Source organism: Rhinolophus hipposideros (genome assembly GCF_964194185.1).
Source record: "Rhinolophus hipposideros genome assembly, chromosome: 20".
NCBI lineage: Eukaryota > Metazoa > Chordata > Mammalia > Chiroptera > Rhinolophidae > Rhinolophus > Rhinolophus hipposideros.
In genome coordinates, this window is record NC_138066.1 from 26,463,778 (window position 1) to 26,491,192 (window position 27,415).

Below are 27,415 nucleotides of genomic sequence, written 5' to 3' on the forward strand. Positions count from 1 at the left end.
CTGTCAGAGGGTGGGGGTGGAGGAAAGGGGACAGGCCACGGGGAGACCACTCTCAGACTCACAAAGAACCCCATGCTGCCCTTTAAACTTGCCATGAAGTCAAGGAGAATGGGGTGGGGAGAGAGGCAGGGTTAATTTCGGGTTAAAGTTTAGTTTCATAATCCACGTTATAATACGAAAAAAACTGAACGGAGAAAACAAAACCAACAACACTCAAAAATCTCAAGTTCTCTTTTTATCGTTCCCCCCACCAGGCATAGGTAGGACAGAGGCTTGTTTATAACGATACCAAAAAGCGCTCAAGTTCAAAAACCAAACGGAACAGGGAGACTCGAGGCAGCTGTGCGCTCCGCTCCTAGGGGAGGGGGTACTGAGGGACACTGACCAGAGGGCAGAGGCCTGCGGAGGCTGGTAGGCCAGGGGGACACGAAGGAAACGCGCCCAGTTCTCCGGACCTGCAAGCCAGTCCACCCAGCTCTCTGGCGAGCTGCCTCTTAGCAGCCCGTTGAGAACTCCCTGGCCCCTCCAAATAAATGCCCAGTGGGTGATTCACAGGAGTGGATCCTTTGTAGCTCGAGGCAGTGCCAGTTTGCATGGAACGGATTTTTACTGACATTTCTAATGGGCCTCACTGTGCCAGTTTCTTGTCACTGAGGGTTTGGGTTTTTGGTATTTGCCCTTTGGGCTTTTAATGCCCCATTTCCTGGTACCCTCACCAGCTCCTCCCCACCCCCTCAACCCTCCCGCCCTCCTCAGAGCCCTATTACATTTAACTAATTGCTTCCCTGGGTGCTCTAGTGCCATGTCCAAGGGGTGTGTGTGTGGGGAGGGGGGAGCTTAAGAGAAGAAGGGACCTCTCAGTGGCCCATGGGGAGTGCGGGACGGCCATGAGGCCTCATTGGAGGCCCAGCACACAGCAGAAGCCCTGCCTGCTTATTAGGAAGGCAGTGAGCATCTGGGGGACAGGGACAAAAGGCCCTCGTGGGGCCTACACCCTAGAAATGCCCCAGCTCCAGCCGGACCCCACAGTGCCCGTGGGAAAATGCTCCCACCTCACTTGAGGGGTTCCAGATCTTGTAAAAAGTTGGATTTAGAGACCAAAGACCCAGCAACCTCATGGGAGGGAAAACCCCACTTCCCTTGGCAGCCAGAGTCCAGGATCTCTCTGGTCTCCGCTAAGAAGAGTATCCGAGATGCAACAGGGGCATCAGGAAATTGCAGTTCATTCCCTGAGGTCAGAGCTGGCCCCACTTTTGGCCTTCAGGAGCTCTGGGGTTTAGCCAGATCAGCAAGCCCATCTGCAGGGGCAGTAGGACCCGAGGGCTGGTTGCTCCAGGCCTGAACACCCTGCCCTGCATGGGCCCTGAACTTCTCTCTCACAACCTAGACCTTCTCTGGCTGGGTCAGAGACTGGAGGAAGGGAGCCTTGAGAACCAGCAAAAAGCCAAGGAGGGAAATGACCCCAGGTGCCCTGCAGCCAGCTGGCTGTCAGGTGAAGGGGTCGTCCAAAGTCAAAAAGAAATGCATTTTTCTGTTTTCAATGACAGAATCATCATCTACCTTTGGTTTGTAGTCCCGTGACTGACCCCAGCTGGGAGGTGCCCTGGGTGGCAGGGCCTGGCCCTCGCCTCCCTGTCCCCACCCTCTGGGCTGTGGTGAGAGTAGTGGACAGACGCAGCCACACAGATCCAAAGGGCCTTTACCTTCCCCTGCACACTGGGGCATGCCTGGGAGCCGCCTGTCCCATACACCTTCCTACCTGATCCTCTTGCTGCTGCCACTGCTGCCGCTGCAACTGGTCCGTAAGCTGCTGCCGGGAAGCCTGGCAGAGAGAGAGGAGCTGCAGTCAAGGTGGGATCCTTGAAAGGGGCATGGACAGCCCTGTCTCACAGGCCACACTCCCCCCACCCCTCACACAAAAGACAGGAGTGGGAAGGCATCTCTATGGGTCAGCTTTTAGGAGGGACACAGATCAGTGGCTCTCAGGCTTCTGGAAGGCACAGCATCTTTGGGTGTGTTTGATTCTCACACATTTGTCCCCCCAGAAACTGGTTGTAGAAGGAATACCCCCCAAATTCAAGAGGATTAGGAGGAACTTCTCTTGAGAGCCGGGGCGAGCTCCCTGCCACCCTTGTGCTGACACCAGTAATGACCCAGGACTTGTCCAGAGCAGGGCCAAGCATGGCTGGGTCGCCAGGGGTCAGACCTGAGCCGCAGGCAGGAGATCCCTTGGGGCGGAACAGTCACAAGAATAGGCACCTTGGCCAGGAGACGGCTTAACTCTAGCTATTCTCCAAAGGCTCTGCAGGTTTGCTCGGCCATCTTAACTCCAGACTTTGTCATGTCAGCAACACTCTGGGGGTCCACTGCGTGCGCATGAAGCCAGCTGTGGGAGGGAGTGTGGAGCTGTGGAGACCTCCGTGAGGTGAGCCCTGTGGCTGTGTTTATCTCTCAGGGTTTCAACCTCCCGAGGCACAGTGATGGGGATTCAGAGCTGGCTCTTCCGTCGGAGCTCCACTGTCCCGGTCAAGCTGGCACTGAAGGGTCCTACCAGGGACCAAGGTTTGTGCTATCTAATACTGCATCAGGCAGCAAGGGTGTCCCAGCAATGGGACTGAAAATCAAAAGGACAAGGTGACCCCGTGTGGCTACAGAATGTCCAGGTGAAGGGAGAGATGGGCGAGTCCCGTTCTCCGGGCTTGCCTTGGCCACTAGCATGTGCACACACAGCCATGTACTGGGACACTCACAGATACACTCCCACACACATGAAACAATACCCTCTGCCATCTAGGCAGACAGTTGGAGGCCTGATCCCAGCACCCAATGACTGTGGTCTTAAATGAGGTGCCAGGAGCCAGCAGCTCCTTACAAACAGCCCCACAGAGCTGCTCAGCTTTAGCCACTGAGCCTTCCAAATAAGGAACTGGTACGGACAGAGGGGGAAGACATGCACCATGGAGTCGTAGGGAGCAGGGGAGGAGAGAAAGGAGAGAAGAGCCATCCCCAAACGGAGCAAACTAGAAGCCCACTAAATTCTAAGACTATCGTCCTAGCTACACAGAACTACTGGGAGGAAAGAAGTTCAAAAGGGAACAAGCTACTCTAAGAGGGTCAGGCTAAGCTACTTAAAATGCCAATGAAAAGAGACATACTTGCATTTAAATATGGTAATAGGGCTGTTGAAGGGGGAAAAAGAAAGATCCAGGTGAAATACAAGTCCATGGTAAACCCTGGCTGCTGGACTGGGTCCCCCGGCTCCCATGAGGGCCACACGCACACACCTGGAGGCTTTTCCCTCCCCCTGCTGGACACCACCAAGGAATGGACTCCCCCACCAAATCCTGTCCCCATTTCTTCCAGGCAGGATCTAGATTTCTGAAGATATGGGTGCTGGTGGAATGTGCTGAAGGAAAATAAGGAAGAAGTCAAGTTATTTCTCCCTGTCCCAACTCTCAGTATACCAGGCTCCCTGCAGGCACAGAGCAGGGCTCAGGGGACTCTGAAGGCAGAGGAAGCATGTAGAGAGAGAAGGAAGGTCAAGTTATTCTTTTGCACTCTCTCACTGTTTACTTGAAGCAGAAGGTTTCCTTGGAAGCTTGACAAGGTGGTGGCTGGGGGAAAGGAGAGGGGACAGAACTGGGGGAGGGGAGTTTAGTCAATAAAAAAACTTTACACCAAAGGTCTGTTTTCTGGAGTTGAGTGCATTTTGGACAAAAAGTCTGAGAAAGAGGAAGGGGGAAAAAAAACTTATCCAAGAAAGGAAATCTATTATCCTTAATCTCACATAGAGGCTCCTGTTAGAGACAGCATCAGACATTGCTAAGCGCTGGAATTTAATCTCAACCATCAAAACAGGGCTAAACGGAGTGATAAGTGTGAGAAGAGGGGCTGGGGGAGGAAAGCCATCCAGCCTGCCCCTTAAGAACCCACAGCCCTCACAGCACAGCTCCCTAGTTGCTACCCCACAATGCATCTGTGCCGACCAGGGCCAGACCTCACCAGCCCATTTCCCCAGCTCCCTGCCATTCCCTTCCTGTCCTGTTGGGCCATCTAGCCTCATTGGTCACACCAAATGTGTTCTCCAGATGACCTGGTGGATAAACCCTGATGCTATTTCCAGGGCCAATGGGCTCTCCTTGGTGGCTGGGCCTGTGCGGGATGGGTAAGCACAGATCCAGGAAAAGAGAGTGTGTTTCTATGTGTGTTGGGGGTGGGGTGGGGCTGCCCCAGCCCGGGGCTGTCAGAGGCCAGAGAAGCACAGTGACCCTGGCCTAAAGCTGTCCTGATGTAGTGCAGCCCGTCTCCAGACAGCAGAGGACCTGAAGACCAGGAGGCCAGCATTTGGACTCTGGTGGAAATGCACCTTCCCAGGCTGGACCTGGACAAGCTGGGAGAGCAAGGAGGAGAGGCTTTGCAGACTGGCGTCGTGGTCCTATTTTCAGCATTTCTCCCCAGGCCCTGACGGGCTAGGGATCACCTGTGACTGGCTACCTCCCTGGGAAACGGCTCGTTTTATTTTTGTAGGGACAGGGGTGTGGGCTCCCAAGGAGAGAACTGCTCTGGCAGGGGGATTCAGGGGAAGACAGCGGGGAATTATGCAGAAGGTCTGCAGGGCTCAGGGCTTCTCATTGGGCCGAGGCCCAAAGCAAAGCTATGGCAGAGGCTCCTGGTCCATGAGTGCCTACGACCGCCCTAGCACCCCTCTGCTCAGAATGGGAGATGACCACCCCCCATCTGGGGCTGGGAATGTGGAGAAGGGAGGGTCCTTCTCAACACAGTCTGCGTGTCTGATGCATGAAGGGGACACTCAAGCTTCACCTTGTGGGAAAGCACAATAGCTAAGTGCACAGACATGGAGCCTGTCTGGGTCCAAATTCTGGCTCAGCCACTTATTAGCTGTGTGACTTTGGGCAAGTTGCTTAACATTTCTGTGCCTTGATAGCCCAATATGTAGAGGAGATCATGATGCTGGTGGGGATGAATATATGCAACGTGCTTAAATGAATGCCTGTCAAGGAATAAGCTTAAATGAGTATTGGCTGTCATTTGATGAGGTCTATTAGGTCTCTGTCCATCCATCAGCCATGCCTTCAGGATAGGACTCTGCCATGCAGGGCTGTTCCACATTCTCCATGGTGGGGCCATGTGGTCAGACAGTCATAAACACACAGGAGGCTTTCTATTCCATACTGGTAACAGTGGTCTGCAATCCTTCATCATGTCCCAACGCCATGATGTCATTTTAGTGGAGCTAAATTTCCACAGCTCAAATTAGAACATACATTCTGTTCAGCTGTAAGAACGACGACTGGGCCAAAGGGCTGGCATGGTCCTAGTGGTCTAATGTTTCCATTTCTTAGTTGTAAATCAGGCAGAAAGGAGAAAAACGTTTTGCTGAAAAACATCTCAGGGCCTTGGAACTTGGGTATTAAGGATGTAGTATGATCCTCCTGTTGGGGAACCTTACATTCAAAAAAAGATGTCTGGATACAAAGGAATGAAGCGGTAATGGTGAAATTGCAAGCATGGGCAGGTGCCCGCTTGTGGGGAACTGTCATTGTTTACCTGCGGTTCGACCCAAAGACTCCATCTTGCGAAGGGCTTGGAGCGCCTCTGCCCCTCAAGTGAGGTAACAGAAGGATCACCAGCCTTGTCACAGACTGGCTTCCAGCCCTGGCTGCCCCTGCCCTGCTATGTGACTTGGGCATGTTGCTTCACTTCTCTGAGCCCTGAGTAACTGACTCCTCTCTACTGCAAGGAGGGTTAAGCTAGACGACCTCTGAAGTCCTTTCACCTCTGACCTTATGTGAGCCCGTCTTCCTGTGTAAAAAGATGACAAAGCTTAGTCACTCTGTTACTGGCCAGTGGTGGCTTTGCGGTTGGTGCTAATACATCTCCGGGGTTAGCCACTCATCAAAGTGAAAGCTGTCGCTGTCCCACTGACAGTGACTGAGACCCTTTTCTGGACTTTTTGGAACTGTGACTTTACAGCAAATTAGAAGTCAATGGCACTTTGGGTTTCTTTTTAGAATTATACGATACTGCTTCTATGGCACTTACCAGTTTCTGCCTGCCCTAAGCACAGTTATTTTTACATGCGCTCCTTCACTTCTCTTGCTGGGTGACAAATTCTTCTAGGGCATGGACTGAGTCACACGTCCCACTGAGGATCGAGCCCAGAATCTGCCCCACAGAAGAGTCCCATGCGGCATCAGCTGATGACGGTCAGGATGCCCTAATGTGGCGAATGAGAGTCGGGGCTGGGAGTCCAGGTAACCCGCAGCTAAAAGGCAGAGCTGCCTGCACATCTAAGGAGCCTTTCTACTACCACGATCGTCCACCCCAGGGGCTGGCAAACTCAAGTGCCCACAGAAGTGGGCTGGGTGCATAACTAACCCAGTGAAGGATGCCAGGCGATGGCCAGGCGAGCACCCCTGTCTACCACACTGATCCTCCTCCCTCGGTGCCCACTGGCCCGCCTGGAGAGCTTTAACAACTGCGGAGGCCTGGGACCCACCCCTGCGGATTCTGATTTGATTCCTCTGGGGTGCAGCCTGGGCGGTGGGACCTTGAAATGCTTCCCAGGTGATCCCAGTGTACAGCCCAGAACGGGTAGCTCTGACTTAAAGGTTTTCAAAGTTGAAAAAAGGTTACACTGCAGTTCTTATCTGCAGAGGCCGTTACCCCGCGACCTAGTGGAAGGAAAGGCCTCCTGAGAGGAGTGTGCTGAACGAAAGCTTGTGACGAGACCACAGTGAGAGCCACTGCGGGGCACCATTCAGAGCAGTGGGGTCTCTGTCCTGGCTGGGGGAGCTTTCACAACACACCAAGCAGGTGGGGCCCGCGCCTCTGTCTTTTAAAGGCCTTCCTGATGATTCTGATACACAGTGGAGCCGGAAATCCCTGACTTAGAGGAAGCCTTGGAGGTCCTTAGTTGTTAGTAAACAGTGCGAGGACACTGCTCTTCTGTCCAGGGTACAGGGTCATGCCTCTTTCTTCGGGTCCTCTGCCCTTCTCGGTATGCCTGGGAGTGGACTGCTGGGATACGCTTCTGGCTTCTGGTGGAGTCACTACTTATTTCTGTAACCTCAAGAAGAGTCAGTGGGCTCCTCTGTGCCTCTCACAGAAGGAGGAGATGAGAGAATTCTGAGGTTCCTTATGGCTCCCACAGGCTGTGATTTCGAGGGGAAGCTTTATAAAACACTCCTGCAATGTGTATAACCATCCTGAATGGTCCCTTATGAAAGACAATTTTTCCTGTGGTGTGCTTGCTTACAGCATTCTCCATTCCTTTCCCCAGCGCCCGCTGCAATTCCCCCGCCAGCAATTTCTACAGATGGTTCCAACATTCTTGGCTCAACCCAATGTTGCTTTACCAACTCCGAACACTCAACAAATAAGCGACCGAAAGAAATCGTCACCCAGAATGTAGGAAACACATCCTAAAAGAGTTTAGAAACACCATTACCTGTGATGTGGCTGGCCCAGGACCCTCCCCCACGCCCTAGGCAGGCCTGGTATGATAGGGCTAGGTCTTGTAAAGGAAATCCATAGCTTTGCCTTCTGTGCAGAGAAAGAGAGAGAGTGGTGGCTGCAAGGGGGTGAGGGTGGAAAAAAGTCAGATGATATATTTTTGGAGGGAGAGGGCCCAGGGGTCCAGAACAGAACACAGGGCCTGAAGAGGAACAACAACTGGTAACCAAAGGGACCCATTTACAGGATCAAACTGTGAAATTCGGCATTGAAGGAAGCACATATATGATCATGTGGGAAAACAAAGAAACAAACAAACAAAACCCCCGAGTTCCTGGCATTCAAAACGGGAATCTGATTTCCACGCACCTTTTGAAGAGCAAGCCTGACATTCCCTGGGGATACCACAAGCATCATTCCCATGGAGACCCGGGACAGAGGTGAGGGCTAGGGCAGGGGTGCTATAGGGTGCGGGCTGGAAATGCCTCATTCTCTGCCAGGAAAATGACAACAATTTGGGACCTGGCTAATGTCCCTCTGGAGAGGAAGGCAGAGGGACCAAACGAGAAGACCAGGCCTGCCTGTCACGGTAAGGGGTGGGATGGGGTCTGCAGCCTGGGTCTCGTCCAGGGTCCTCCCTGTGGCCGAAGGTTGGTGAGAGGCTCTGGGCTCAAGAGCCCATGGGTATTGGTCCCTACAGCAGAGGGATGGCACAAAAATTGCCCCAAAGAATGTTTAATGCAACTGCTGTTTAGCTTAATTTTTATATAATATGTAATTCTTTAGATGTTTCGATAGGGATAAAGGGAAGATGTGCTGTTATACCAACTTTGTGAAGTTGTGTAACGTTTTGTTGTCAGAGAGCCTCTGTTTGGGTGAAAGGGGTTGTAGAAGCGTAACATAAGCAGTCAGGAAGCATCCCTTGGAAACAAAAGAAAATTCCCAGAAGACGAAAGCACAGACCTGGGGTGCCAGGCCAGGAGTCCAATAAGGTGTTTGCCCACAGATTCCTTCCGACTTGGGGGTGTGCAGGGAGTAAAACAGAGTGCCTGCTGCCACCGTGCCCCCAAGGACCAGAGAAGGCTGAGGCTGGCCCCCCCAGCCCCATGTGGGACTGATCTGTTCTTGGAGACTGACTGTGGGTAATGGGCCTTGCTCTCAACCCGGGCCTGGCTCCAGCTCAGAGTGTGAAGTTGAGGGCTGGGAAGGAGAAGAGGAGGTGCTCGGAGCAGCCTCCCCTTGGAGAGTGAGCACTTTGACCCACCTGCTGCTGTTCCCAGCCCACAGCCAACATTCCATGGCAATTCCTCTTCTCGGAGGCATCGTTCTCAACCCGGGCTGCACACTGGACTCCCCTAAGGAGCTCGAAAAATACTGGGCCTTAACTCCAGAGATTCTGAAATACACCACCTGGGGTGCAGCCTGGACAATGGAAACTTTCAAAGCTCCCCAGAGGACGCCAAATTGCAGCCGAAGCTGAGAACACAGCTTTAGGTAGTGCTGGCTCAGGTCCTGGGGCTTTTCTGGGAGGCAGGAAGCAGAATGCTCTCTCTGGGGATTCTGGCCCAGCAAGCATCCTTCTCCCTGGGCCTTTCTACCTCACGGCAGAGAGCTGGAGCCCACAGTACCCTCACTCACCTAGAACTTCTGCAGGGAACTCCCTAACTCCAGACTCTTCCTCAGCCCCACGCCCCCTCAATAAATATTTCCCGAGCACCTACCTCCCACATGCCAGGCACTGGTCTAAGCACTGGGATCGCAGCCGTGAACTAAACACACAGAGTCTCTGCCCTCATGGAACTTACAGTCGCTACAAGCCCATGGTAGGTAAGGGGGCTCCATCTGTGCGACCAGGCTGCACACAAACCAACTCCCTGGGAAGGAGAGAAAATTGGCTAATGATAAGCAGGGCCCTGGGCTGAAGGGGAGCCGTGGCTCACTCTGCCAGGGAGAAGGGGCAATCTTCCTCGGACCCACCCAGCTGGGAGCCAGGCCCCTGCCAGTGTTTGCTGTAAAGTCTTCTCATAGCTGAGCTAAGATACAGGAGTGGCTCCTCCAAACCCTGCTTGAAGATGGAGGCAGCTAACAGATCAGTCCTCTGGGATGGTGGACCATAGGGAGAGGCCATTCCAACTAATTCTTTTCTCCAAGATCAAGGAAGCAAAAGGAAAAGAACAGAGTGTCCCCATGGCTATGATCTTGACCTAGACCTCAGAGCTTTCAATTCCATTTAAAAAATGACCAAGCGAGGCCCTGGCACACATGACCAAGCCCCAGGTCCCACACCATACTTTTCAGTCACTACACACTGAGTTGGGGGTACAGACTCGAGAGTTCCAGTTTCATTCAGCCTTGCCCTGACCATCAAGGGCCCTAAGGACAAGGCAGGTTTCCTGTGCGCTGCTGGCAGGAGAGCCAGCAACAGGAATAACTGACACATTACCAGGGCTCCAGCACTGGCTTGTGGCCCGAGGACACTGTCCAGCATCACTCTTGCTCTCCAGCAAGACCTCAAGGGCAAGAATGGCCACAGTGAGTTCATTCCAAAGCCAGCCCTCGCTGCCCTGGGATGGCAGTCTGTGGCCCTGGATGACCCAGGGACAGTTGTGTGCTCACAGAACGAACATCTGCCTGCCAAGACCAAGACCTTAAAAGTGAGGGGATTCTAGATGGCAGTTCCTAAGAAGACATCAGCAAAGCATTTTGAGAATTTCTCCTTCATACTGCGCTGCCCTCCTCCCCCTCTCCTCATAAAAACTGCAATTTCTGCTTTTGAAACACTCTCCCGCCTACCACCAATGGGTGTCAAGACAAACCACTGGTCTGACCATTGGTCCTTCTAGAGCTCATTGTTCAGATGAGTTTTTACTTCTCCCTGTTCCCAAAATTTCATGGGTTGAATTGCCAGAAAGAGTCAACATTTTGCTTCTTTCCCCATAGGGTCTTATGCTGAGCTGTTTAAATCTAAATGGCATGGCTTGGAAAGCAGCATTCCAAATACCAGCCCTAGGGTGCCCGCCTCTGTGGACCAGGACAGGAACCCCTCAAGTCTTGAGCACCCCAAGACTTTTTGCTGAAAGACCCCAGGTTCCCACCTTGGTCCCATCACTAGCTCGGTCAGTACACTTGTGATCTCAAGTTCCTTCCCTGTAACGGGCAGGCTCTACCATTTTTTGTCTCCTGAGATAGGATGTTTCAGATGTTGAGTGACAGACCACAGCTGTACTGGGCATCGCTGCTGGGCCCGCGATGATCAGGAAGTCATGGGAAGGAGCAGAAGGCAGTGGGGGAGCTACTCTGAGGGCTCGGGGCAGCCACTATTTACCAACCAGCGTAGAAATATGTAAAGGTTTTAACAGCCAGTACATCCTGCCATTGTATACCAGCCCTAGTTGACAGGGTGAACCTTCTCTGTGCCTCTGTTTCCTCACCTATGAAGTAAAAGAACTTGGCCTAGATAATGAGAAAATGAATCATTACACTGATGTTAATAAAAGCAGCTACCACTGGAGCACTTTCCACAGCCAAGGAGCTTGCCAGCGTAATCTCAATGAGCTCTCATTACAGCTCTACAAAGAAGACATCAATCACTCGTCCCGTGGAACGGATAAAGAACTCTAGGTCCAGAGAGGTTAAAGGGGACCGTACACGGCAGGGTTAAAAGCAAGGGGATAAAAATGCCATCTCCCACGCTCACTGGTTGTGTCGCCCAAGACAAGCCATGTAACTTCCCCTTGGCTTCATTCTGCTCCTCTGTAAACACGCTTAATGACACCTGCTTTTCGGGCTGCTGTGCAATTCAGTGAGAGGATGGTGCTGGCTGCTCAGCACTCGGTAATCGCTCAGTAAGTAGAATGATAACTTCTATTTCTATTTTTATTAGTATTGCTCAAGGTAATAACAGCAGCGGAGCTGAGAAATCCCTTCGGTGCCTTCCTATTCTAAAATCCTATTAATTTACATGACATTTCACATCCAAAGGGCTTTAATAGATAGCATTTATAATTCGCGTGTGAGTGATAAGAGTGCGTGTTATCTGCAGTGCCAGATCTGACTCTGGTGGGGTAATGTGACGGCGGGAGGCCAGCGGCTCCCAGGGGCTCAGGGACAGGGAGGGCCCTGTGACATGGTGACCACAGGTGCGGATATGGGTCCTGGAACTCTGGTGCTTGTGGTCAGCAGCTGGACTGCTGATGTCTGCTGCCCTCTTGCCCAGATGTGCTGCCCTCAGGCCCATGTAGCTCTTCCCAGCTCCTGTAGGAAGGGCCCGCCCAGAAGACCCGCTCTGGTCTTTCCATCCAAGTGGGATCCTGTACACTCCTCTGGCCCCGATAAGAGCCATGTAAAGGCGGGGACATGTCTCTCTGGTTTATCACTATGTTCCCAGCATCTGGGGCAGGACCTGGGACACAGCAGGGGTTGAATAACTAGGTATTCAATGCATTAAGGATGGATGGGTGGAAGAGGGATGGATGGACTCAAAGGGGTGAGGCGAGAAGAGGCCTCTTCTTGTTCCTGGCATGAGTCCTAGTGTGTTCAAGGCTAGTACCAGAGGTTAGATGGAGAAAGCCTGGAAGGGCCCTAAGCAGGTACCACTCACTAACAGAGCTACAGGGCTAGTCCCCGAGGCTCTTCTGAAAAATCAGGGGGTCCCTGGGGCTAGCCCAACACCTGCTCAGGCTCACAGCAGGGCAGCAGGGCCTTCACTGGGGAAAAAGCAGGCTGTGCTCTCCACTCTCTCTGTGAATAAGTGCACTGGGGCAAGGCTCTCCACCTCAAAGGAGAGCGACTCACACCCCACTGGGTCAGCTCAGTGGCATCCACAAAGGCATGATAGGAGCCAGCCTCCTACAGCAGGGTGGGGTCAGCACCCCTGGCCCATGGAGTGTCTGCCTGGGATTCCCTGGGTCTGAGAAGAATGAGTATTAGTTTTCCAATGCCAAAGTCTGTTGTCTAGCTGTCCCAGCCAAGGTCATGGGATAGCATCTGCCAGATGGGGGCCACAGAATCAACAGAAGCAGAATGCAAGGGACGGAAGACATATAATGTTTTTGTACCTTTACACGTGCTGGTCCCTTGACGTGGAATACCCTTCCCTCATTGTCTGCCTGGCGAACTTCTATGTGTACTTCAAAACCCAGTTCAGATGTCACCTCTTCCTGAAAGCTTTCCCATGAGTCAGTGACTCTTCCCCCATGCTCATTCTGCACACCAGTCAGACCACACAGGAACATATCTGGCCACATGTGGGATGCCCCTTCAAGCTTTGACCTCCTTGCTCGCTTGCTCAGCAACCCTGTGCTCCAGAGGACCCAGCCCGGAGCAGGTCCTGACAACCCTTTCCTGCATCGCAGAGAATGTGCTCTCACCGCCCCCAACTGCAGGGCTAAAGGGACAGGCAGCAGAGACAGTGACCCCTGTTGGGTGGGAGGAGCAGGCGGTGGGGGCCACACCTCTGCCTTTTGGTCTGTCCTTAGTTGTCCTGGAGAGCATGGGCTGCCCATCCCTCAGGCCTGAGCAATTTATGTTTTTATTGTCTTGGTTTTGAAGCTGCGACCTTTCACTTGCTTTTGCTGATGGGAATTAAAACTGAAGGACTCCTGCTGGCAGACTTACTGGGGACTTTGTGAGCCTGGTGGTACAGGCACTTAGAAGGTGTGACGGGAGTGAGGACGGCAGTGCTGGGGGAGCCGGGATCTGCTGGGTACCCTACTTAGCCCATGGAGAAGGAGAACGAGTGCAAATGTGAAGCATGTCCACGGCCTCCCTCACTGCTGCCCCCAGTGGAGCTGGCTGGGGCCTCCGCTCCTGCATGGGTCTCCCTTCCTGGACAAAACGTTACCCTTTTCCAAAGCACTAGACCCTCCCTCACCCAGCGACCTTCTTAACAACCTGTAAAGAAGGGGGACAGGACAAGGATCAATAGCCCCATTTAACAGAGGGGGAAACTGAGGCCCAGAGGTGGCCTTACTCTGCCAGCAAGCTAGAGGTAAGAACTCAGTCTTCGATTCTGTGCCTGAGAACACAGTGCTCTGGGCTATAGCGCGGGGAGCTGAGCACTCGTTTAGTCACATTTCCCTTTATTTATGCAGAGGAGTTTTAAGAGGCACAGAAAGCTGATCGAAAGTGAAACCTGCAATTCCCGTCAATTCAGATTGCTCCAATTCATTTCCACAAACATTTATTAAGTGCCTATTAGGCACTGCACTCTGTTTCCATCTGGGAATAGCGTCAGCTCCTGATTTTCCACATGGGGAGGGGAGGCGTGGTGGCACTGCCCACCCACAGCCCTGACAATCCTCACACCGGATTGAGGGTATGCGGCTGAATTTCGTTTTTCCATCTTTAAAGTAGCAGGTACACTTTCCGGACTAAGCTTGCCTTTAATACTCAAATGAGAGGATAAGCCACAAGTACACAGAGTCAGGTGGCAGAGGAGGGGGCGGGCCATAGGAGGCGATAGCTTGTGATTTCAAAGTCGGGCTGCGGGTTCAATCTATGAAACGGTAATCCCTAGAGACAAAGCTCTGGGCCGAAGGGATGTGTGGATTACGGGGCCTGCGATGAAGCACATGTGCAGGGCTGCTGTGTCAGGAGGGGCTTCCCTCTACAGGAGAGCATTTCTGTTTATCGCGCTGGAACATCTCGCGGTGGGCGCCGGGGTGCATGGGTCTGTGGCTATGTCAGCGTACTAGGGAAGCCAACCATCCTGTTTTAGCATTTCAAGATTAATTTGCCTACTAGCGAGGAACCGGCCCCTGCTCACAGGGCAGGCTCCATTCTGGACCCCACCCAGAAGCAAGAAGCCAGGAGCACTGGCCGTGCTGGTCAACTACATCAGGGGTTCCCAGGGAGCGAATTTCTGGGGCAGAGGGGTGTGGAAAGAGCCTCTCACAAACTTAAACAGGAGGAAGGAATCCTGGCATTTAAATTTACACCCAAGGAAGAGGTCATCCTAAGCTACTGGTTTAATGATTTCACCAAAGTGGCCCCGGAGTCCCCTCCACGGCCAAGGCTGCAGTGGCTGGGTAGGTAGGTTCCTCACCCTCTGAGAACTAGGCCAGAAAAAGCAGAACCCGGGAGACATCAAGGTGGAAGCGCAAGCCCAGGTCTGGCCTCTCCTGAGTGGGCAGGACTAGGAGGGTCTCTGCCACTTGGGTGGGCTAGAGGAACGAGTGGACGGAAGGGTCCCGGGGTCGTTCCCTGCAGTGGCCCAGATTACCCATCCAGGCAGGAGCCTGGGCCTTTGGTGTGGCAGCTCTCAGCGTGTCTGAACATTACAAAACATCATAAACTGGACAGAACGCCCAGTTCGGCACGAGCCGCTTCAGGAAGCAGTGCCTTCCTGAAGGCCAAGGCTGCTTTCTCCAGTCATCGTGAAAAGGCAAACCCCTTCCCCTCCTAAGAACTCAGGCTCTCTTCACTCTGCTTTCCACATTCAAGCTACACCTCTCAGGATAAGTCAGACTCAGCCTTTGTCTCTGCTCAAAGACCGGACCACGTGATAAAAGGGAAGGACACATGACAGCAGCCCCTACTGATAACAGACTACAGGGCATCTCCTGCAGAGGGCACCGGATAGCCCTGAGCTATGGCAGCTCTCCTCAGACCAGGCCCCCTCCCTCCTGTGAAACAGATGGCCATCCTTAAGAGTGACTGAAACTCACCCGGCACCCACACACCACCATTAAACTGGAATACAGAAGACAAAATATGAGGTGAGTGGGTGCGAGTCTCCGATCCAGCAACCGTGCAGGCATTGCTAATCAATCACAGTCCTCCTGCTTGGACTCAAAATCATTCTTAAGCCCGTGCTCCAGGAAACCAGTACCCATCAGTCAACATCTGCATCTGAAATGGAACTGGTCCTCCATTGCTAAAGAGGAAGGAACAAAAACTGCCATTTCCAGAACCAGAGTCCAGGGTCTCCTGGCCTGAGACCTACACCCCGCTGCCCAGCTATTCACAAGCGAATAGTGTGCTGGGAGGGAGCTGTGCGCCCTGAGCTGTGGGATGCCGGCTCTCCTGGCTGCCTCAAGTGCTCATATCTGAGGACACTTCAGTAGCTAAGACTTTGGCCCAGAAACTTTTTGGCGGTTGGAGTTGTATTAACCCTGCATTACCCAATAGAGGTGAAAGACACCCCCCCCAAAGGGCCACCAGCCACCTGGAGGCAGGGAGCGAGGAATGGAGCCAAGAGAGGTGAGGCGGAGAAGAGAGGCGGTGGGAGTAAAGAAACAACAGAACATTCTTCTGAACTCATCCTTGTAATTTCTTCACAGGCCCTCTTACCTTTTCAAATGCCTTCTGACTCACTTTGGAAATCTGACCACATTACTTCCCTATTTAAAATCCTCTAAGGGCTTTTCATGTTTCGGGGATCAAATCTGTTGTTTTTTTCTACCCCCTGAATTTGACTCACAAGGCCCACCCTGACTCAGCCCAGCCTCCTTTTCTAGCCTTGTCACCACTCCCCCACTCAAGATGCTGCTACAAGCTCCCCATACACTGAACTGCTCGTAATCCTGGGACCTGTAATGCTTCCTCTCTCAGGTTTGTGATAGAGATTGCTAAATGTCCCCTAGGATCTATTCCACTCTTCTTCCTTAGTACTGGAATGCCCTGTTTTCAGCTGGGCACATGGTTACGGGGAATTAAGATATTTCTGAGGTTCCCCTGCAGCTAAAACTGGCCAGGTGACTAAGATCTGACCTATGGGATCTCAGCAGAGTGTCACACATGACTTCTAAGAAGTGTTATTAAAGGGAAGAGATGCACTCTTCTGGGATGAATATGTAATGGCTGGAGCTCGAGCAGCCTCATTAGATTATGAGGTGGAATCTTATGTTCAAGATGACAGAACAAGAAAATGGAAGGAACTCCAATCCCTAATACTGTGAGACACATCCAGGCTTCTTTTACATGACAGAGAGAAACAAATTCTTATTTTGTGTAGGTGATTATTATTTTGTGTTTTCTCTCTTTCGTAAAGCTACCTGATTCAGTGTCTAAGGGTGCCATTTCTCTGCCCTTCTTCACTTAGCTTATTCGATTTAACTTTGTACGACCCAGTTCCGGTGTCACCTTCTCCCATTCCTGACTGCCCCGCAGGCTGGACAAGCAGCCTGCTTTTTTCCCTTCATAGCAGAGACAGAGTCCCTATCTCTAGCTAAGCACCTGTCCTGTGATGCTCGATGGGTCTAATCACTAGTTCTCTTTCCCTCGACTGAACTGTGAGCATCTTGAAGGAGTCTCATTCACGTCCAAATACCTGGTACCTAATTTACAGCCTGGGTAAATGGAGAGGGAAGGAGGGAAAAGGAAGGGTGGGGCGTGAGGATGGGTAAGAAACCCCAGCAACTCTCTGCCTTCACTTAGGGAATCCTATATTATTCTTTTCACTGATAAGCAGATATACCAGCAGGCAGCTCCACGGGGGTGAGGAGGAAGAGAAAGCACGTTGGAACATGACATAATAGAACATCGGCACCACAATTTCTAGCATTTTCAGTTGTAGAGTATTTACCAATTTACAAGGCACGTTCACCTATACATATTATCCTATTTACTTTTAACCACCTGACTAACTAGGCACTGTTATTCCCCCCAGGGCTTAGATAGCTAAGTCACCTGCTCACGGTCACATGGCTACTATGTGGTCAGGTAGGACTGGACACAAGGATTTCTAGCTTCTTGTCCAGCACGATAGGTGCCTCCTCCAACCTGTACTGTTCTGGAAAGTCGGGAAAGCAGGACACACGCAAATCACATGTAGGTGTGCACAAGTACGTGTGTGAGCTCACACACCTGGTGCACAGATGTGAGGGGCTCCAGACATTCCAGTGGCATTCTCACTCGAGGGCAGGAGCGATGGCAGAGGAAGGGGAATGGGGAAACTGTGCAGCTGCTGCATGCCGGTGATCTGTCATTCCGCTTAAGGACAGGACCACCTCGATCAATTGCAGAGGACACAAGAAAGCAGGGGTGGGGGGGCTGGGGACAGGCAACAGCCAGAGGGAGTTCACATGCTTCCAGAAACTGCACCAGGCTGCCATGGGTACCAGTTATTCAGCGCATTCACCTCCCCTGGAGCGAGAATAGGACACTGTCAGGGCTAAGAGACGGCAGCACACAGCATGTCCGTGGTAAACAATTTATTTTTCTACCTCAGTTGCTTATGGGGGGTGGGGGAGGGGGAATAAAACGTCATTAGGGAGAAGCACACATGAGCTATTTACAGAGACGAAGAAAATTCACAATGGCTGAAACGTTTGTGAGGCAAGCATACTAGGACAAGTTCACCAAAGCAAAGCAATCCACAGAACAAAATAAACAGGAAAAAAATAGAAGCCATACAGATTAAATAGCACTCATGAAGAAGCCTACGGGAAAATAAAACTAACCAATTATTACATGAAGCATGTTTAATGAGATGAGCAAAACTGCACAGGTTGGGTCTCAAGGACACTAACATTCCAACATGGATTTGCTCACCTCAAATGCACCCAATGGAAGCACACGGGTCACTTCTCACAAACTATGAATGTGAACCTAGGGACCAGCTGAGCTGTACTTCATTAATCCAAGAGTGGGGGGTTTTCAAATGGACCGTGGAGGGGGTCAGGTTCACGGGAAAAGAAAGTCCTTCTGGGGGTAACCATCAGGGGTGCTGACCTGATCAGGATGGACCCACTGAGTTCTGTCCCCTCTGACCCTAGTGGGTCAGGAGGCCCTTGAGGCCAGCAGGGAAAGCAAGGCTAGCACGGGCAGAAAGGTGAGGGTGGGGGTCCTGAGGAAGCAGGGGCCCGGGGTGGACAGGTATCCGATGCCTGAGATGTGGCAGTGCCCAGGTGATTCTACTGTCCCATCTGGAAGACAGCTGTGCTGGCTGTGATGACAACAGCCACTGAGGGATTGGCTCCAAAAGACAAAGACAACCAGATCACGTTCTGAGTTTTTCTTCCAGATTAAGTTTTTTACATTGGTCTTTATAGAATTGTGTGTGTGTGTGTGTGTGTGTGTGCACATTTAGTACTGTCCACCACAGGACATAGGTGCTCCAAGTCACATATCCCTAACCCCTGTGGGCCCCAGCACTTCAAAGCTCATCCCGTGAAATGCCCAATGAGCCTGTTTGGTCAGTATTTAAAATAGTTTCATGCCTTCTACCTGGATTCCCTGGAGAAGACTCTACTCTAAAGTGTGTGAGAAGCTTCCCTCTGGCCCCGTTACATTCTGGGGGAGGCGGCAGGTGGGGAGGTGGGGAGGATGTTCATAAGAGACAAAATGGAAAGGGACTGGAGAATAAAATTATTTTTAAAAAACGGAGTGACGCAATGAGGACATTAGTCTTTTCCAGGAATGAAAGAACATTTGTGCAAACAGGCAGGTAGGACAGGTTCAGCGGGCACTGAAAGCAGCTGGGGTGGCCTCGGACGGAACTATATCCTCTCTCTAGTAATAGTAGCAAGCCCCAATTTGTTATGCCTCTCTTAAGAGCTAGTTGATAAAAATTATGCCTTGTGAAATCGGCAAATAGTCTGCAAAGTGAAATAAGAACAGAAATTAACAGATTAAACTGAGAATCCAGGCGGGGGGGGGGCAAGACAGGAAACGGGAGAGAACAAGGATTAGGATCATAATTCGAGCTCACGTATTGAGTTGTGGGGCCTGGGGTGGGGTGGGGGTGCACGCAAGGGACATCTGGGCCTGAGATGAAGCCATTTCTACAGTGGTTGGTCATCACCACTCCATCTTCCTAGAAAAGAACTACTCCCCACTCTAAAAGTTATCGAAAGGTGTCTAGCCCTCTTTATTGGAACATCTCACTTATTTTCATAGACTCTAACTATGGTGGGCAGAGGCAGGCATTAACACCTACTCTGTGACCCACGATGGCCACAGAGGTGAAATGGGGCTCCACTGAGAGGGACACTGCACACCCACACAGATGAGACGGGTATTCACAGAAAGAGCCGATTTGGGTGAAAAGGAGGAGCCTTGGTAAAGGTCAGATTGTGCCTTCCTGAAACGGATACATGGTACGTGAGTGAAAACACGCAGGATAAAGAACCTTAGCCACTTGCTGGGACCTGGGAGCCCTTCATTTCTCTCAGCTAAGTCTGCTGAATTGCCCCAGGAAGATGGAGTCAGAGAGAGGCTGTGAGCGGTGCAGGATCCACTCACATCACAGGAGCGACTAGAGGTGGGAAGTGGGTGAAGTGGGCACATGGTGAGGACATGGAAAAGAAAGACCACAAAGGAGAAACACTTCTGGACAGTTTGGTGGTGACGTGACGGCTATGCCGATGTGTGACTCACAGGATTCCTTGGCATGGAGAGGGGTCAACAGAATCAGCCCGATGGCAGAGGGGAGAAGGCGGAGAGTTGGGCTGCCCTTCCTCTGGGTCGCCCCTCTGCACGTCAGCCCTCTCGGCCAGATCTACTAGAAACATTCTTTACTGGCACGAGGCAAGAGATAGATGTCAGAACACAGCAAAGCTTCCCTCACCAGGGGCCCTGCCCTGCAGCAGAGGCTCTAGGAGGGGTCCAGTCTGCTTTTCGAGGGAGCCACCACTCCATGAGCTCTTGACTGGAAAGCCACAGGGGCGACCTACGAGTTGTGGTCTAGAACCCCAGGCTGCTTGGGGAGGGGTCTGGAACAGACAACAGAGCCACCGCTCCACAAGAGGCAGCTCCTCCAGGGGGTAGAGTCTGCAGAGGATGGACTCTGAACCCAGCCTGGCTCCTCCTGGAGGGCGTGGGTGGCAAGGTCCAGCCACTGGGCCACCCCTTCCCGGCGCAGGACCATTCCACACCGTGACCCTCCCTGAGAGCAGGCAGCCTCACTCTGGTGGCCACTGATGGCCATCGCTGAGGACCAACAAGAGGTGCCCAGAGTGAGTGGGAACAATGGGGAAATGGAGAGTTTAATGGCTGAGCGAGGACAGAACAGCCAAGCCCCCCAGGTCAGGGAGGCTCTGTCTGGAGATTTTAATGCCTGATTTCTGTCCCATTCAAACCCAGATGATTGTGTTAAGCTGTGAGACCTGGTGACAATGATAAAGGGATGGGCCCTGGGCATAGTCACTCCAAGTCCATTCCATGCCTTTTACCAGCCCCCGCTTCGTTCCCAAAGCCCTGTTTATGGAGAAGGGCTGGGCACCCGGGGCGGAGGGGGGATCCCATTCTACGCAGTCTCAGTTGGTCACTCATGCATCTCTGTCTGTTTAGGGCAGACCCAAGGACGCAGGTCCCCAAGACAGAGTTCTACCAGACATCTCCTGGGCTGGTTCATGGGCTCCAAGGGCAGGCTCTCAGGTGACAGAGGCTTTAGCATGGGCTCCACTTCGTCACTCCCCAAATTATCCCACGGTAGGATCCCCCAACTCTGCCCTTCTGGGATTAGTGCCACACCGAGGGGGAAAAGGCAACCTGATTGTGAAGGGAGGTGGGCTGTGCCAAGCACAGGATGTGTGTGCCTGTGTGTCTTCTTTTCTCCCGGGGAGGAAGCCACGGGAAGGACAGAGAGGGGAGGCTTCCCTGAAAGTGCCACCAGCTTCTGGGTTGAGCAGGATGGGAAAGGAATGGAGAACAGGGACGGCAGCATGCCAGCTTTCCCCAGGAGGGCAGTACACGCGTACGTGTTATGTGTGTGGATTGTGCACTCTCACCATAATACACCTCTTCCCTTACGATCTGCAATGGCACATCCAACAGAATTTTCTGTGGTGATCCAAATGTTCTACATTCTGAGCTGATGGTACCCACTAGCCACATGTGGCTACTAAGTAACTGAAATGAGGCGAGTGTGACTGAGGAAGTGAACTTTTTGTTTTACTTCATTGTAATTCGTAGCTACATATTGGTAGTGTGATCGTACTGGACAGATGGATGCTAGAGAGTTTGTAGAGGGTGGCATGTGAGGCCCAGACCATCTGGGCCCAAATCCCGGCCCTGCCCCATGAACAGGGTTCTCTACCTCTCGGGGCCTTGGCGGCCCCATCTGTAACCAGTGCAAATCTAATGGAGGAGCAGACTGAGTGCACTCATGGCTGTGCCTGGCCCAGAGCTGGCTGCCCTGGTAGTGGTGTCAGTTGTCCTGCTCTGAGAGGCCCATGTCCTGCTCTGAAAGCAGCCATGTGCTGTAGAGAAGCAGCGGGCAGCACTTCCTTAGGGCAGGCAAGGATGCTTGCCGAGGGCCCCACCCTGATGGGGAAACTGCCAGCCTTGGGAGAAGAGGACACACTCAAGAGGGAGTCCCCCACACTCATACTCCTCTATCTGGAACTTCTGCCACTGTATCTCTCACCCCTACCATCAGAAAAGTGCGTACACCTCAGGGACCATTCTGTATGAACTCCTCATTTACAGAAGACAGAAGTAAGGGCCAGACACATAGAGTGACGTCCCGTGACCACGGGCACCCAGGACAAGGGCTTAGGGCCTGTCACTGGTCGAGGGACCTGTCCCCCATAGGGCATGGCTCTGTGTCCCAAATGTCTCCTGACCTGCTCCATACACACTCCCCCACCCCAAAGCTCTGTTTGAGGCAAACACCAGGTCAAGCCCTGCACGTACCCCTCCCACGGTCCTCCTTCTGCCTTCAGAACACCGTCCTGCCAGGGCCACCTTTGTTCCCTGTTTCCTACTGCATCTCAGGCCTGAGTTCCTAGGCCTCTGGTCTGGGCAGGATGACCAATCAGGAGTGAAGCTCCATCTGAAGCTCACCTCCCTACAGAGCCTGCCATTAGCACAGAGCCAAGAGTATAAAACCCCACTCCTGACGCCTCCTCTAGAAACTCCAGTTGTCCTTTGCACACAGACACCCTCAAGCACCCCACTATATTCTCGTCTATACTCCAGGTCTAGGAAAGGCTTGCTGACCCATTCAGGGGAAAAGCCAAGTCCCATGAAATATCACTTCCTTTCGCACCCCCACCCCCATCCCTACAAGATCAGGCCTACGCTGCTAGGGTGGGGGTCCCAGGCCTCTCCGCCACATGGCAGCTGCAACAGCCTGGGCACATGTGTTCTGCCTCGAGTTTCTGACACCCACACAGGGGGAGGGAGAATCTCAACACCCCCACCCAAGACAGATAGCAAATCTCAACTCCAGCAGCATACACCACACACAGCAGAAGTACACAGAAGCGTCAGGATGGGGCTGGAGGAGGGGCGGGGGGAGGTGCGAGTCAGCATTGGGAGGCAGAAGGTGAAGGTAAACGCTGGGCCCAGAGTTCAGTCCCCAGTGAGGGAACCTCTAACAGGCTTCAGAAAAAGCAGGGTGAGCAGAGCAGGATGCCTGCCTCAGTTCTTCCCCTTTCCCCCAAAAGCTGCCACTCACACACCCGGCACCAGTGAAACGCTTCTGTTAATCACAGACTGAGCGGCAGCCTGACTCTGGAGTTAAGTGGATATGAAATTGAGCACCTATAGGTCATTTCTTGAACGGATACATGTATGCATTGTGTTCTCTTTAGGGGTTCCCCCCTCCCTGCAAATGCAGACCACCTCCCATGTTTCCAGAGGTCCGGTAGACAAAGACACTCACCTGGGAACTGATAGCCATAGCTAGGAGCAAATCCGGGGTAGCCACGGCCGTAGGTTGCCACAAAGTTGGGGTAGCCTTGAACACAGAGAAAAGAACAGTCCTGTTAGTACAGCTGCCTCAGGTCTGGGGGTGGGGCAACCCCAAGGAATGGGGGGTGGGGGAGAGGAGGAGAAACAGCCTGAGTTATTTTCCTCCACAAAATTGTCTGTCTCCCGTGAGGGTGTTTGCCCGGGGCCTGCGTCACCTCTCTCCCACAGCCAGGGGCACTGCTGTCAGCCTGTTGGTAATTAACCCGTATTTGGGCAAAGAGACCCCCAAAGCCCACACACTTTCTTGCCCTGCAGAGTAAATGCCAGGTATTAGCACCAAACACAGGGCCGGTGGCTGGCTCTGACATTTGGAGAGCTTAGCCCGAATGTACTTTACCTTAAAGCTATTGACAATGGGAGAGTGAAGTCCTTGTAATGCCTCCTCCCAAGACAGCGGCCAACAGCACCCAACTCCCGACAACACGAGGACAAGGTGGGGTCACAGGTTAGTGGTGAAATTCAGGGTTGACACGGTGCCTCTGGAAAAGCACTGGGCCTAATGAGCCACAGCCCAGGGGAGGTAGGGTCCCAGGGGTCCGCGTCTAAGCATAGACACGCCACAGAGTACCAGAATCTTCCCAGGGCCCCCGGAGAATGGTGAGGGGCTGGCTGTGTTAAAACGTGCACCACAAACCACGGCCCAAACCCAGAAGCCTCGTGTTTCGATAGGCATTTCGCAACAAGCACATGTCTTAGCAGGTAACTTAGGGGTTGATAGGTTTAAGTGGGGGGAACTTGTGGAAGCTGCTGCTGGGCTGGACATGGGGTGCAGAGGAAAGTTCTGGTGCTAGTGTGGCCATCTCCGATGTGTTAGGAAATTGCCAGTGAGACAGATGTCACTTCAGCTCTCAACCCTTCATAATGCCCGCTCAGGATACTTCACTCTCCACGTCCCTGCTTCTTGATTCAGGCCACAAAGAAGGCTGGTGTAGCCTTCTTAAACTGAAATTCCACTGGCCATTGGAGACCCATGGCTCTCCCCCTTCCCACCCCGCCAGGCTCACGTGGTCTCTCCTCCACTCAATGTACGGGATTCTCAGTATATTCATGCTCTTCAAACACCATTCGGCAACCCTACCACCTAGCCTGCCACCTCCACCAGCCTGACTTTTGCTTTGACCTCTGACCTGGTTGTTTTCTGGCTATCTGGCACCGGGCGCCCCTTCTCTGTGAGTCTTGGAGAGAGGCCTGCCTCCCATCATGGAAGCAGAAAAGACCTTCCTCCTGCTCACTGAGCCAGACAGGCCGGGAACCTGGGCTTGGCCAATCCTGGAAGGTTCCCAGGATCCACATCTGGGGCCAGTGAGACAGAGAAGGGAGCAGTTCAGTATTTATTCTGGCATCAGCAGCAGAGTGCAGCATTCAGTGGTGGCAACAGTGGCCCCTGATCAGGTCACTCCTGGGTCCCATGGTTGTGGCTGTGGCTCTGACCACCCAGCGTGCAGTTCCTACCTATTTACTAGCCCTCCCGGCAATTCTGTGTGCTGCCCTAAGTCCCTCCAGTTATCTCCATCGCTGCTGTCAGCAGCCAGAGTTATTTCTGTTGCTTGCCACCAAAATGCTCGTAAAGCTGCTTTGATGGGTGGGTTTATGACAGTTGCCACACCCTCTAGCCATGCAGGCAACAGCGGCAGCTTTCCATGTGTGTCTGTGTGGTTCTAAACAGCCCCTTAAACATCCCTAAACACAGGTTCTGGGGCCTCACTGTCCACCTCCCCAGTGGACTCACATTTTCTGGCCCTGCAGGGGAGGGCTACAAGATCACTCACTACACTCCATCGCGTGGGGACCACGTGTTAGACTTTGCTGGTCTTCCTGCTGCCTGTTCATAGAACTTTTATGCCTCAGAGGTCCAGAGATGAGACCCACCCTCCCTCACTTCCCTGTGCTTGTTAGTGTTGTAGCTTCTGCCTTGACCAATGGATCTGTCATCAGTCACAGCATAGAAATTCGCTGGACCACATGGGAGGCGACCTGGGTTCCAGCCCTACCTCTGGCCCAAGACCACGCAAACGGTGGGTCTTCTCTCTTCTCTGGGATCTTGAGTCTTGCCCTCTGATGGGCCCCATTTCTCAACTGACACCAGCTGTGGCTCCTTTCCCTTGCTTCATCGGAGCCTTTCCAAATTTATAGTCACAACTCACTGGCCAATTGACCTGTTTCTCCCTCAAAAGGGTCTTGCCACCTGCTCCTTCCCTGTGTGTTTATTTCCCAGCATTTGGTGTCTCATTGACAGAAGGCTGCCTAGAGGAGACAGGATGACCCGGCAGCTCTGCACCAACTTCTGAGGAGCAGGACCCAAGTGAGACGCAGAGCTCTGGCACCCGATGGGGAAAGAAGAAGAACAGAGGGACAGAGACGACGGACAGAGACCAAGACTCGGACGCCTGAAATGGACACGCGCACCTGGGCTCCTTCCTTGGTATTTATTTCATGGCTGGCCAGCTCAATTCTCCTCCCAATTAATCACCTGCTATCAAATCAAATCATTTAGCACTAGATTTCTTATGCCATTATTTCAACAATATTGATAAACGGATTATACACAAGCAGCCAAATCACGGCTGCCTAGGGCCTTTCCTGATGAAAAATGACTCCTGTGCTTCTAACTTCAGTGCTGGGAGGTTCTTAAATATTTTAGTGTTAATCTGACAGCAAAAGTGTAGGCCCATGTGTCACCTTCAAGACACCCTCAGAGTGGGTGGGCGTGGAGGGAGGTGGAATGCCTAGTCCCTCCCTGAATCGGTCCACCAGTAGGAAGACTCCATTATATCTGCTTTCTTCCTGGCATACGTGAAAGTCTTCAACAAGAAGGAAGAAAAAGCACTGTCAAGTTCACCCCAATCTGGGGCCCTTGCCCCAGTCTTCTCAGAGACATCAATATTGTCTCCTGAACAACAAAGGTAAGAATGTGGCATCTGCCAGAGTAGGGGATCTTATCGCCACCTCCCCATTGCCAAACACCCTCTGGGTCAGGCAGATGAAATCATAAATTTATAATACAACATTACTTCAATTTTCCTCTTCATTTACTGCTGTGCAGCCCAGCTCTGCTCGAACGGCTCCCAGCCCCAGCCACACAGGGGAAATTGGCTGGCTGCATATCAACAGCACATTACAGCAGACCCATGCGGCTGCTCCATCAAGCCATATTACGGTGAGATGACCCAGCCACCACTTCCATTAGCAGCCGGGCCCCTCCTGCACCGGCTACTGCACAATTTATTTGCTCCAGTACTCTGGATGCCTGATCAATCCCACAGTAATTATCTCTTGTCACTAAAGAAAAAACTAAGCCTTCTGCTTGGATGGCCACCTTTCTTACAGATCGGCTTTCTATTGTGGAAAAAAAATTTGGAAATCAACGAGAGAATTTGAATTGGACAGCTCATTTGAGGGCCCTCTTTTGGGAATGCTGGCAGAAGTCTCAGAATTGTGGTTCTAGATCTTTGCTCCACCCCTAGGAGATGTTTACATTCTAGATGAGCACATGACTCATCCTCTCCCAGGCGTTAGCTACCCAGAGTCATGGAAAACTGCTCCCAACCAGGCCCCCAACTTGAAAGAGACAAGAGACAAGGGAACTGTGAGAGTGTGACACATGGGCTGCGGGGTGTGCAGAGCACGGCCTTGGTGGGGGCACCGCACTGAATCCATGAGGTCTGCACACAGACACAACACCAAGCGCCAAGAGCCCTTCCCAGGCAAAAAGTCTACAAAGATGCCCGGCTCCAGAATCATCCAGTCACAGGGGTTCCTCCAGACCAGTGCTGTCCAACTTAGATTTAATTTAATTTAAATGACATAAAATGAAAACTTCAGTTCCTCAGATGCACAAATCCCATCTGAAATGATCAAAAGCCACATGTAGCTAATGGCTACCATCTTGGACAGAACCGTCCCACCATTATGGAAGGTTCTATTGAAATGCGCTGCTCTAGAAGGAAAAGGAAGGCGTGAATTTTGAGTTTCCTCTATGTGCCAGGAAACAGCTGAACCAATGGAGACGTCCTTGGGAATGACCTCAACAGATATTTCTGGGAAAGACAAATCCCAGTTGAAATTACACATGAGTCCTGACACGCAGTTGTTAAGCTCCAGCCTATCATCTTTTGGTTTGTAAGTGAAGGCCAGCAGATTACAGCTCATCTCTTCTTGACTATGATTTCTTTGGCTTTCATTTCAGAGGGGCTTACTATCAGGGAATACTGGGCCAGGATTTCACAGGGCCTTCTCAGTACGAGCACGGATAAGAATGCCTCTGGCTTTCTTCAGTTGATCAAGTGTCTCTCCATTT

At 52.2% G+C, this 27,415-nt stretch overlaps 1 protein-coding gene across 14 annotated transcripts in view; it reads right to left on the bottom strand.

The window, feature by feature from the left end:
• The window catches only part of MSI2 (musashi RNA binding protein 2), a 374,726-nt gene that overhangs the window by 26,461 nt on the left and 320,850 nt on the right, over positions 1–27,415 (bottom strand). For 7 of the 14 annotated variants that reach the window (XR_013992035.1, XM_081029500.1, XM_081029499.1 and 4 more), the window contains exons 10-12: positions 23,030–23,104; positions 3,156–3,179; positions 1,760–1,822 (exon numbers count right to left, since the gene is read on the bottom strand). Coding sequence is in view for 12 of the 14 variants with exons in the window: in XM_081029500.1 (XP_080885626.1) it covers positions 1,760–1,822; positions 3,156–3,179; positions 23,030–23,104 (162 nt within the window). In the remaining 2 variants the exon portion in view is untranslated. The remainder of the gene's footprint in view (positions 1–1,759; positions 1,823–3,155; positions 3,180–23,029; positions 23,105–27,415) is intronic. The other 7 variants (XR_013992034.1, XM_081029501.1, XM_081029495.1 and 4 more) reach the window with 1 other exon arrangement.